Source organism: Phaseolus vulgaris, chromosome 3 (assembly GCF_051622355.1).
Source record: "Phaseolus vulgaris cultivar YP4 chromosome 3, ASM5162235v1, whole genome shotgun sequence".
Lineage (NCBI taxonomy): Eukaryota > Viridiplantae > Streptophyta > Magnoliopsida > Fabales > Fabaceae > Phaseolus > Phaseolus vulgaris.
In genome coordinates, this window is record NC_143500.1 from 52,560,850 (window position 1) to 52,573,903 (window position 13,054).

Below are 13,054 nucleotides of genomic sequence, written 5' to 3' on the forward strand. Positions count from 1 at the left end.
TCATTTTCATTTTTAAATAAGACCGTTCAATTTAAAAAATAGTCCATGGATTGACTCTAACCCATCAAGCTTTTATTGGCATTTTAGCCTTATAAGTTTTTTGTGGACTTTTTTGGCCTTAGTCGAAGGCAGGGTCAAACCCTATGAGTTAGGCCAAATTGACAAGTATAACTACCCCCAACAAATTTTTCACACTCTCTGGTAACAATTTCATCATTGTTGGATTTGGATTATGTTGTCTCTACATGTTAAAGGAAGGCAATCTCTTCCTACACCCAATCAATTGGGATTGTCACCCGACGAACATTCTAAAACCCAATTGTACCTTTGTCATGTTTATTTTGAAAATGCTTGTAGGGTGCGCTGATGCAGATGATGCCCTCAAACCTTCGTGCAACAATGGACGACCTTCGCATTCCTGACATCATCTTTGTTCAAGGGGTCCTTCCATTCAACACTACATTGTCAGAGAAATGTCAACCAAGGTGTGAAGATGCGAACGCTCGTGCAAGATATGGTGTTGGGTGGGAGAATGGTAGAAACAAACTTGGGTGCAGAAATCACTAAACCCTAATTTCATTTTCATTAAGGATAATTCGGTACTTTCACAAATATAATTGGGTGTAGGTCCAATTTGATTGGGTGTAGGAAGAATCAGCCTTAAAGGAATAGTGAAAGGGGAATGATTATATGAACTTTTTAATTATGTCACGTTATTCAAAAAGTCATAATATTCAAAAGGTTGTATTATCGTTAGTTGTTACAAAATCAAAATAGGTTTGGTGAATAAATGAGATTGTGACACTACAGAGGTCTAGTGTGCTTGTCTAATGACATCAAGGTCTAGTGCACACTACATGTGTCATGGTTGTCAAAGGTGCAAATGTGATGTTATTTTGTATTAGTGGACGCGTTATTTAAAGCAACAAAGAACGATGATAGGTAACACAATACATTCTAACAATGTATATTAAGATTTAAAGTTAAAAAATAACATAAATATAATTAAAATATTATTATTCGAGCTGTCAACTACATGTATTGTATTTGGTGGGTGTAAAAATGTCACCTACCAATCAAATAAGAAAGGAAAAATAATGACATCACTAGAATGTCTTTAATAGTGATACACAATGAAAAGAGAGATTGTAGTGGGAGTTAGAAAAGAGATATGATGGAATAATATACATTAAAATAAAACATACAAAATAGGTTTGTGTCGATGAGTTAATTTAAATGGTCAAGTTCAAAAAATAGTGATCTAAGGTTTGATCCATTTGATCTGAAGTCTAAAAGGACTTAGATTGGATTGGTTCATATACTTATTATAAATTGTTTGTTTTCAATAAACTCCATTAATGAAGCAATAGAAAAGTCCAACCTAAAGAATTCTATGACAAAAGTTAATCTAATCAATTTGATGAACATTCAAGTGAATGTTAGTAAACACACACATGATTTTTTGAAGTGCTTACTATAACTCTTTATTCCCTTGAAGAAAACATTATAGCCTTTTGTCACCACCAAAAAATTGACGGTATCTGTGAAACTTGAAACCAAACATGGTCCAACGAATGAAAGCAGTTTTCAAGATGATCTCTCAAATTAAATGTTGAAAGCAGTTACTAGTTAGCCAAAGCTAAAGAGAAAAGGAAATAAGTGAAATTGTGAATTCAAGTTAAGTGCAGTAGTTGAAGAGGGTATAGGAAGGAGAATTCCTGAGCAACAAGTTCAAATGAAATGAATGGAAAATAATAGGATGAGTGCTAGTGAGTGTTGGCAGGTTCATTGTCAGACAAGTGAAGATAATGAGAGTGAGAAAACTTAGGAGGGAGGGCTACAAGTGGCTCATTTCCACTCAGCTTTCTACAAGCAAGTCCTAAGGTGTAACCTAAAGCTCTTGAAACAGAAACCGCAACTGCATTTCCAATTTGACAGTACCTACAAATTATAATGTCATAAGAAAAATAATACACACAATTAACTCAAACTACACACATAGTAAACAAAGGTTTTGTACCTCTTTTTCGCAGTCCCATGGAATCTATAATAATCAGGAAATCCTTGCAGTCTGGCAAATTCTCGTATAGTGAGCACTCGATCCTGCTCCGGATGTAGTACAACCTGCAAGATTTTCAATATATAAGAAATCAATTTTGTGATGATACATTGATAACCCACATTTTTTATATAACAATGTTACAATCTTTAATACTATTATTTTAATATTTTTTATATCATTTAATTATAAATTTATTCTTTATTATGTATATATTTATATCTAAACTCATCACAATTGTATAAACTTTCAGGATTGTCAAAGCATCATTTGTCATTTCTTTAACAAATCATAGACTCGGGTAAGACCTGGTTGTGACAACTTGGGAAGGTGAGTGCAGTGGGAAGATTCTCATCCCACCACAACCGTGCAAATGGCCTGCATGTATGAGAAAATACAGATTAGAAGTCATGCAAATGTAGCAAAGCAAGATTACTACTTTATTGAAAAAATCACCTCTTTGACTTCCCTTGCTCAAAAGTGAAGCAATAATCTGGGATCTGAGACCACACAGAATAGTAGGTAAGATTAATTTGGCTTCATGCTATTCTAGAAATGAATTAAGAAAGCTAAACAGATAACCTGCCATTCAAAACCCTTTTAACTTCAACTTCTTGAAGAAACCAGAAACATCCAACAACATTCTTTTTCTTAACAAATGCTTACACAGATCGGAACAATATCATGAAATCTTGGATGCTATAGATCTCTTCATACATTTTCTCAAACTTCCTAACAAAAGCATTAAATTTAAAACGGGTATAGCCAATATTGAAGATCCAATACAGTTATGTACCAGAACCAAAATCGAGATTTTGTTTGGTCCTTATTATAAGAATCAATCTTGAATATCTCATATTATCATTGTTGTTGTTATTTTTTACAAAATGCCTTTAATCAGGAGTTGTTTCAATAATCATATAGCAACAGATGCATGCATATAAAATAAATGAAAATGGATATAAACCTCTTTCCAGTGACAAACATGAAGACTCACCAATGGCTTTCCAGATGGCAGCATCGGATTCTCTGTCGGATGTCGTCTTACCACATTGTCAGCTCCTACAATTACACCAGGCAGATCACGGAAATTTGCACCCTACAGTCGTATCAAATGTAAGGGTGAACAAGGAACGGATCAAAGGTGTAAGACATGAACTTAATCTAGACTACAACCTTGCGTTTTGGAATTTGAGAAACACGTTGGTGGTCATCTTCAGACAAAGTGTGGGGACGGTGATCATACAGTAAGGGCCTTTTCTCTTTTGTTTCATTTGATTTTGACCCAGTCATCTCTACTCAATGAACAGTAAGGAAACAAAAGATTTAGCTGATGTTTGGTCCACAGATCTATTTGCCAAAATGCATAAGTGAAGAATTAAAAAGGAAAACAAATATAAAATGGCTACAACTAAAACAGAATAATACTAGTGCTTGTGAAGAACTCAAAACAACTAAACTTAATATCTTGAATCTGGAAAAAATAGATTTTATGACTCGTCACAAATTATGTACTCAAAGGAAGGCGCTATTACCATACTTAGTTGACCGTATATATCTTTGAAATTCCGTTTCTGGAGGACTGCGATATGGCATTTCTTCACGAGTTTCCGAGTTTTTGACCTATAATATTTAACTACTTTGGTCATGCGGAACACTGTTAAACATAAAGAAATGCTCATCTAAAGTGCTTAAAGTGAGAAAAGGGTTTATCCTCCTTGCAATCTTAGTGAGTTAACGTCGCAAGCACTTAATAAATGAAGGCTACTCTTTCTTACTTTTACAGTTACGAAACAAAACTCACTTTAGAGAAGCAATCCAAACAAAAAAAAGAGAAGCAAAAGAATGAAGAACAGTACAGCAGGAAGATCAGAGATTGCATCTTGAATAACAGTAGCTTTCTCTAATTCACGAGGTTGGTCTTCATCATAAGCAACAACATTGCGCTGCATGTAATCCAAAACTAGTGAAAAATATACAAGACAAATAGAATTACACAATTACGCATGAGGATCAATACCTCAAACTCTGGCGGAGGCCAGTATCTAACGATAACATCATGCGTTGGCAGTGGAAATTGGGGTATAACCTGCAAAATAGTAAATAGTAATTTTGTTATTAAAAGTGTCCTTAACTGCATTCATCCCTAACTGGCTTTAGTGGTGGCCTCTTTGGGAACTGCATTAAATGTAGTTTCAAAGAGAGTGATTTTGTCTCACAACCCAAAATGGAACCATTATAATGGAATTAGATCTTTATGAATAGTTAGATTCTCATAGACCATTGTCATTGTGGTTTAATAATGAATGTTACATATATATGTCAATGATTATGGCAAGCTGTTGAAGACATTGATGAAGAGAGACACGCTTTCTGGTAAATTTGGGTGGATTAACATAAGCATGTTCTTCCAAATAGATATTAAGATAGAGGGAGAGATGCCTGTATTCAATTGTACATTTGTCAACTTTATCTAGCACCAAACTTTAAAACTGACCTCACTAGGATGAGCACCCCACAAGAAAACCCGCAACCGAAATTGTGGAAGACCATAACAACCAGCAGCAATGATCCCCATTCTTGCTTGGTATTTCATATGCACTAAACGACTTAATGCATATCTTCCAAGTGAACCCTTGTCAAATCTCAATATGTCAACCACATTCTCCATTAAAACATACCTAGGCTTCAAAAATTTCACCATGTCCATGAAAATCACAATCTGACGATTCCTTTCATCATCCAATGGTGACTCTGAGTTTCTAAAGCGATTATATCCACTAATTCCTTGACAAGGAGGACCCCCACAAATAACGTCAATTTCTCCCTGAAATAATTTTAAGCAACAACTCTATTTAAAATGCATAATCCATCGAGATTTTGCCCTATCTACAGTATAAATAATACAACTTACAGGAAGAGGCAAGACTTTTGATTTCATCCCTTTTCTCACAAAATCCTGTATGCTTTCCTTACACTTACTACAAGAATAAACAAATAAGTACTGATGCACCCAGATTGTTTAATATCATCCACCAAATTGAAAAGAATAGAGAAATACATACCCTAAGCTTTTAATTGGTTCCCAAGTGTCTTCTCTTGTACTGCAACCCTTCCAATGCACCTATAAAACAACCATGAGAATGCAAACATCATCAATTTATGAACAAAGGCATTTTTAGTCTGTGTTTGAATAACCATAGGAATCCACCCAAAATTACTTTGAACCCTAAAGTAACGAATTCTCCTTCCTCCAACATAGGTTTACCTCTCTAGAACAGTAACCCAAATATGCTATTCGAGATTCAGTAGGGTAAAATAAGGTAAAATATAACATGGTAAAAAACTCAAGTAATGTATCGAAAACCCATGCTATAATTTTCACTAACATTTATACAACTTTTCACTAAGAAATCACCTTATGCAAAAGATCCTGCAATCATATACGGCTTAACGCTTAGAAGTTTCAAGCTTGAACTATGTTAGGATCCAATTACAAGGTAGGATACTTGAGTCCCACATCTTAAATGTGGAATTCTAGTGGGGCTTTATAAGGTCTTGGTCTCTCCAACTACTACAGGAGTTTTAGTGGTATGGTTCGTGTAAGGTTTGTTATCAAGCTAAGCGTGGAGGCTATGTTCAGTCTGAGTGCTGCTGACCATATCATTTAGAAACAGCTTGCCTAAGCTCATTTAAACACACAATCCATGGACAGTGAAGACATTTTTCAATTTACGGTAAATAGTCCCCACAAGCCTGCGTGCCCTTTTAGATCCACAACACTCATATTTTTCTATTAGAGAATATGTAATTAGCTTATACAATTGAATTTGACAAAATTGTTAGTATTAGTTTGATGGTCTCATGACTATCACTATCTAGCAGGAAGTAAGCAAATACGTATAAACATGACTTCATGAAAAATAAGGTTTAATGAGACAAAAACTAAATACCCAAAAGTTTGACATTGGATTTATTACCTTCAAATATAGACCACGATTGCCTGTTTCATTGGGATCACCAAAGCAAATATCAACTAACTTGGAAACTTCAAATTCAGTAGCAGAATTATCATGAACTTCTTGTTCCTTTGCTCCTGAATAATTGGATCGACATGGAAGTTTTCTTTCTACAACATTGGTGTTATACCGTTTGCATAGTTTTTCCCACTCCTTTAATAATTCCAGAAAGTCCTCAGCAGATTCATTTCGCACCTATACAGTGAAGGAATACATTATCTCTGCTGTTAACGGTTACTATCAAATATCTTTGTGGTAGCAGACGATTGTCAGCACTCACATGTGTTTCCGGATGGTTTAGTTTCAAGCTTTCACTGGCTGACCTGTCACTATCAACAGCCCATCTCTGAGAAAAACAGCAATCAAAGCAAGATAAGTGTATCATAGATGATACTTGATGAAATCCATAAATAGGAAGAATTTCATCACAGAGAAACATTTCATTTATAATACCGTGACAAGGTTAACTGATGCAGTTTTGGCACCTAAGCACAGTCCAGTTGACATGCCACCACACCCAGAATAGAGATCTAGTAATGATAATTCTTTCTTGCACAGCTCAGTAGAGGGTAGACTCTCTGTCACTGCAGAGGCATCTGTTGAGAGACTCTCAAGAACAGAAGGTGGTGATAACTCATTAGTCTTAAGGGATGATCAAAGGCAATATATAGATTCTTAGTATCCTAAAAGAACAGAACATATATTAGAAGACTCGTGAAAGCAATGAATGTTAATGTTGATCACATAAGAACAAATGAAACTTAGAAAAAGTATTGATAAGACATGGGGTGTTGAAATATATGTACATGTTAACACTGTCAACATTCATTAATATCATGAGAATCTAGACTTCACTGCAGGCCTCTTTCATCCACTCTCCAGGCTCTGTTGTGGACACGTGATTGGTAAAATGTGAGAAACAAAATTCACTCAACTAATACTCACCAATGGAGAACTATTAGTCACCTCATACACACTTGGTAGAACCCACTTTATATTTTAAAAGGGCTTGTATATAGGAAGCTTAGTCACTTTACAAGGGCAAGTGTTTGAATTGAAGCATCTCATAGTATCAATATTATAACTTCAAATAATTTAGAGTATAGTAGAAATTAAATCTTAGGATTATTTCTTACTTGTCATGTATTAAGGTAGTAGAATTTAAGACTAACTCAACCTCCCCAAACCAGTAGAAAATAGGCTCTTGATGACCCTAATACCATATTAAAGTAGTGAAATTTAAGCTTAACTCAACCTTACAAAACCTTTCATCCAACTATATATATTATAATTTGATCATATCTCTAGCAATGTGGGATCTCAAACATCATATTTTCTAATATTTTGTAATTTGTTTCCTCATTAAGATTATTAGTATAAATGAGGATGAGTATTTTAAGCTTTGTTAACATTTCACATCTTAGTGTAAACTATAATCGTATACAAGAAAATATTAAGTATTTTCTCTTCATTATCTACTTGTATTTCTAAAACACCATAATATCAATAAGGGAATAGATAGATTTTACTTCAGAGTTGAAGTCCCACATTGGTGGACTCCCTCTCTCGGACTCCAAATTTTTGCTCTATAATGTACTTTCATTTTTAAGGTGTTTTTAGCAACTAATTTATCTTCTGGCTTTTGAGATAGTATAAGCATTATCTCTTTGGATTTAAAGAAAGAATGGTATACTTTTATATTGACTAGTAAAATTAGTTTTGTGCCTATTAATATGAAGGTAAACATTACTTTTTTATCCATTAAGATATTATTTTTCTTATCTTCTATTTTTTAATTCTAGTAATTAATATTTTATGCATGATAACAGTTACAAATCTTTAATAGGCTTTCCCATCTTCACAAAAACTAACATATAGAAACTGATGACCAAAAGCATCTAGTTGTCCTTAATGACACACCTGTTGGTATGTTGCGGAATGTAGAGTAATCCACACAATACTCCATGTCATAATACAAGTCAGATGGTGAAATTGAAGCCAACTTCAGACCAACCTGCAAGTCACACACATAATATTGTTTAGGATATATATATAGAGAGAGATGTAGAAACCAATTAAGAAAGAGTCTGACCAAGATGTCATACCCTGGGTGTTATTTGTGTTACATTAGCTTTTCCTACTATACAATCTATCAAGTTATCATTCATTATTGATGAATAAAATACACGCCTCTTGTCATGGAAACCACCTTCATCTTGAACAACCTGAAAATCATTGGAAGTTACAAAGACATATCCTTTGACATTATTAGATAAACATGACATACTCAGTACTCACTGTATCTTGAATTCTGTAGAACCATTGGACTCGGAAATAACTTTGTCCATCAGTTGTTTGGAAAAATTCAATAATCTTTCCAACATGTTTTTCTTCTCCTTCACCCTAAAAGGTTATAAAAGGTGAGAATAAATTACTCTCATTATGTTGACATGAGATTTTAAAGTTCATAGAGGTCACTAACATCCACCTATTATGTTACTCACATACTCACATGCACATTAGAAAGATTAATATAATTAGTAATATTCACATGCATGTTAAAAAGGACCCTCATTACATCTATGTTAATAAGGTTGATGAATTTGAACATATAGCAGTAGTTACCAAAGCTTTCAACCAGAATTATCTCCCAACTAAAAAGAAAAAAGTAGTAAATATATTGGAATATTAATGTAGATAAGATACATCAAAAGAAAAAATTGCAGAAGAAATAAAGAATTAGGCCACATATATAACCTTGAATAAATTGTCAGTGTAATGGTGGACATGCAATGTAGTGAAAAAATATGAAAATGCAAAAGGAGTACTGATAAAAAGGTTATTCTGGTTGAGCTACTAATTAATTTTACACATGTAAACTATCCAAACTTCTGGATAAGAAAAAGAACAGAAGAAAAATCTGTCTTCTTTAAAACTAAACTTACTTTTATAAATGCACAATCACCAAGACTAAAAGTGCAATTTCCAACTTCAGCTTGTGCATAATGGCATTTGACATTTGCAATAATCTCATCTTCTTCACCCTCACTATGAAATCAACAGAATCAAAATATAAGGATAAGAAATTAGATATCGCAACAACTGAGAAAGAGTGCTACAATAGACCATATAAGATTATTAATTGATGAATACTTACTTTATTTTTAACTTTTGGTTTTTACATTTTTTGTCCTGCAAGCTTCAGCAGAAAAATCAGACAAGCAATAAAGAGGAATACAATGTGTTTGGATTAAATGGTAACTAACAAAACTTGTTTCATTCCTTCAAAAGTAAAAAAATAATTCAAATGAGACCGTCATTACAAGTGGCAAAAACATGGTTAATATTTCTCTTTTATGAGCACAACATACACAAGTTCTTTATAGCATCAAATTATGCTAAGAAAATTAGGCCAACAACCTTTAATTCATATCGCCATTCCCATCTTTTCTGAGCTTCATCATCAGATATTGGATCACCAATGAAGGCAGCAATGCTTTCTGAATCTGTACCTTCCTTAGCTGAAAAAGATGTTTTATGTTTCTTTCTTGGTGGATCGTCATCTAACTCAGACAAGGGAAAGGAATTAGAAGTTCTTCTGCCATTTTGAGTCCAGGATGGGGATGTGATTGCCTCTGAAGACCAAGTCAAGTGTTTTGTATTGTCAATTCCACATCTTCTAGACATAGTTTTAGCTTCAGAATGCTGCTCAACTGGTGAACTAGACAATTCAATTGAAGTAGAAACTTCTTTTTCATTTTTCTTCTTTTGGTGAACTGCTTTTGGTGTTCTTTTTCTTTGTAAAACATTAATTTCCATGTTTTCATTTCCATTTGAAGAGGAAAATCTTGGGGATCTCCTAAGCTCCAATGTACCGGACAGTTTCAAGTCAAGCTTTTCTGTATATGCCTCACTTGATGGATTTAATCTTGGGCATTGCCTCAAGTGCCTCTCACCAAAGATCTTGCCATGAAAATTTTGGACACTGCAAAATCAAAAAACATTATGTGGCCTGGAATTGAAACCATGAAAATTGAAGCAATGTAGGAAAGTGAAGATATGTCAACTTCCATGTTCACTCACTTCAGCGATAATTCCAGACCCCTAGACCCATGCCACTGCACAACTCAAGAATCAACAGAACAGGATTTTAAGCCATGAAATTCAAAATAAAGTCAAAGACACCTCATCAATAGTGCAGATTGTGTCAATGTGTTAATATTATACTAGGAAAAAAAAAGATACACAGACCAAAAATGAGAATGAATTGTAGAATCAAGTACAGTTTGAAAATAATAAATATTATGCAGTACTTCAAAAATAGATATATCAAAATCCAAAGGTAATTGGTGCATTGCTCTACATCCCAGGAATAAACTTTGACGTACTTACCGCATCTGTTAGAGCATATGCAATATAACAGTTGGATTGAAAAATTACAGCATAGCTTTTCACACAAAATAAAAACTGTGGTTGAATTTTGATCACCATGTTTGTATTGTAATGTAAATACTTATTGAAATATAAATCAATGTCAACTATTAGATTGTACATGCATGAACTTGTACAAACTTGTTCAATATATATCAATTTTGCATATAGTATTTATGATTACTAGGCCACAAGAACAAAAGAAAAAGATCAATAATTTCTTCTTTTTTTATGTTAAATTGATCCCTTCAAACAGTTATTAATTACGTGAATTAAATAACTATTGTTAAAAAGTTATATTTTAAATCTCCTAGAGTCTAAATATTTCGCTCTCGTCTAGGGGAACCTGCATTCCATATACAATAAAAGACCATTGTTAACCATAACCCAGGCCCTAAGAATATATGAACAATAAATAAATAGATATAGGATAAAATGATTTTTAATCTCAAATATTTTAATTTTAGTTTTAATTTCTTTAAAAAAAAATGTTCACCCATCTAATTTTAAAATATACCATTTTTTAAATGTGTTATCAACACTTTTAAAGTCTTAAAGAATCACTAAGTATCCAAACTATACATTTTAAAATTAGACCGCAGAGAAAGGAGCAATGTTTTTTTTTTAAATAAAATCAAATACAAAATTTGAAAATTTTAGAATTATTTTATCCAAAAAAGTCTATATTTCTCATACTACCCGTAGGTACTGTCAGAGGTAGGTTAGAGTAAATTAATATTTTTAATGTGTTTTAAATATCTTATCTTTATTAGTTACTTTATTCTAAATAAGACCCTTTTACTTTTAGTATTCTTAAAATTAATGATTTTTTTTTTAAAAATATTAAAAATATACTAAAATTACATGCAGTAAAATCCTTATTAATAAAAGATATATATGTTTTTATTAAAGAGTCCGAAGTTGACCGTGTATTAAAATTAAGCTTGCTAATTCTTATATCTAATCTTCATAAGTAAAAATTATTTGTTCTAATCTTATGTCTATATTATAATTTATTTTAGTCTTTATATATATATATATATATATATATATATATATATATATATATATATATTCTTTCTGAACTCATTTTGGTAAGGTTTATATAATTACTGGGATAAAAAAAAGTATTTTTTTTTTACATAAAACTAAAACTTGCAAATGAAATCATTGTGCAAATGTAGTTTTGAGCACAACCAAAAGTATAATGAAATTGAGTTTATTCTCCAAAAACATTCAATTTGAAGACCAAAAATATAGTGAAAGAGATTAAAACTAATTTTAACGGAATTCTGACCTAAAATATCAGATTTTACCAAAAAGAGTAAAAGCGGAAGAAAAGGACAGCATGCAAAGCAAGAAGTACAGTGACACACCTTGGTGCCGTGACGCGACCCTGATCCAGAACCTGCTGAGAATCTCGGCGAGCGTCTCAGAGAATTCTCCTCCTTCTCCGTCGCCAGCTTCCGCTTTCTGGACCCTGCATTGGCGTTTTCCACGGCGGCGGGCTCGGAGTGCAGCCTGGTAGAGCGGCGGAGACTCTCTGCATGCAACGGCAGAGGCGTTTCAACGGCGTCGTTCAGGGGCGGAGGGGGGTTGCAGTGAATTTGGGGAAGAAAAGGATCGCAATCGGGTGCATTTGGTGAGAGTGTGGGACTGAGGGAGTTGGATTGGGGATCCGATTGGGAATCAACGGCTGATGTCATGACTTTGGTGATTTGAAGATGTAGATTTGACTCTCTCTGAAAAATAGGAAAGGGAGCAGACACTATTTATACTGAGATCTAATTGAAAGCACAAGAGACACAACATGTGTGGGAACTCTTTCTCACTTAACTTAAAAAATAATACCAAAATATATACATCTCATTTTTTTTCACTCAATGAAGACAAATTATTCATGTTATAATTTTTATTCAATTTAAATCAATAATAAAAAAGTGTTGTTAGTACTGATCTTTTCTTTTTCATTTAGCTTAGCTGGAATGTGTTAATTTATTCAATTAAATTTGAAGTTTTTATTATTTTAATATCTTAATTCTGAATTTAATCAACTATTTATTTAACTTGTTATTTTTTCTTTTTATCATAAAATTTACTATTTTTATAAATATATTATAACTTTTCATAAACTCTTGCTTTCACGCCACAAAGCATATGTTCAAAATGTATTAGTGCTAAAAATTATTTTGACATGTTTTGAACTCACATCGGCTTAAAAGTGAATTATACTAAATTTACTAATTGAAAATGACTTGGGTAGACGATATATTTATACAAAGATTTGCTTCAATCATGAATTGTCGAGTCATGAATATCACTTTTAAGTATCTGAGTTTGTATTGTGAAAACCATAGAAGAAAAAGTTTATGGAATGGAATAGTACAGAAAATTAGGAATAGGTTGGCGGGATGAAAAGGGAGAATATCACTTCCATTGTTTTATATGTCATTTTTCAAAATGCCAACAATAGTCATGAAGTCGATTAAAAAGATACAAATACAATTCCTTTGAGGCTAAAACGATGGAAGAAAGATAGCATAAT

The 13,054-nt window shown here is 33.0% G+C and overlaps 1 protein-coding gene across 5 annotated transcripts; it reads right to left on the reverse strand.

The window, feature by feature from the left end:
- Window positions 1-1,640: 1,640 nt before the first annotated feature.
- On the reverse strand, window positions 1,641-12,339 carry LOC137808555 (DNA (cytosine-5)-methyltransferase CMT2). Of its 5 annotated transcripts, none has more exons than XR_016519330.1 (23): window positions 11,886-12,339; window positions 10,162-10,196; window positions 9,499-10,063; window positions 9,236-9,270; window positions 9,024-9,126; window positions 8,377-8,481; window positions 8,184-8,303; window positions 7,999-8,092; window positions 6,532-6,674; window positions 6,359-6,424; window positions 6,040-6,273; window positions 5,125-5,183; window positions 4,974-5,040; window positions 4,557-4,886; window positions 4,080-4,148; window positions 3,919-3,980; window positions 3,595-3,682; window positions 3,236-3,354; window positions 3,057-3,158; window positions 2,516-2,559; window positions 2,368-2,437; window positions 2,021-2,124; window positions 1,641-1,941 (listed from the first exon to the last, which is right to left on the reverse strand). XR_016519330.1 is itself a non-coding variant. In XM_068609722.2 (23 exons), exons 1-23 carry the CDS (start codon window positions 12,213-12,215, stop codon window positions 1,767-1,769), a joined length of 3,144 nt encoding a protein of 1,047 aa, XP_068465823.2. In that variant the 5' UTR covers window positions 12,216-12,339; the 3' UTR covers window positions 1,641-1,766. The 5 variants fall into 5 exon arrangements, 4 of the variants coding, with proteins under 4 accessions (XP_068465823.2, XP_090155949.1, XP_090155947.1 ...); XM_068609722.2 differs by having other exon boundaries at window positions 3,919-4,005; XM_090299823.1 differs by having other exon boundaries at window positions 3,919-4,005; window positions 6,532-6,687; window positions 11,886-12,253.
- Window positions 12,340-13,054: the final 715 nt, after the last annotated feature.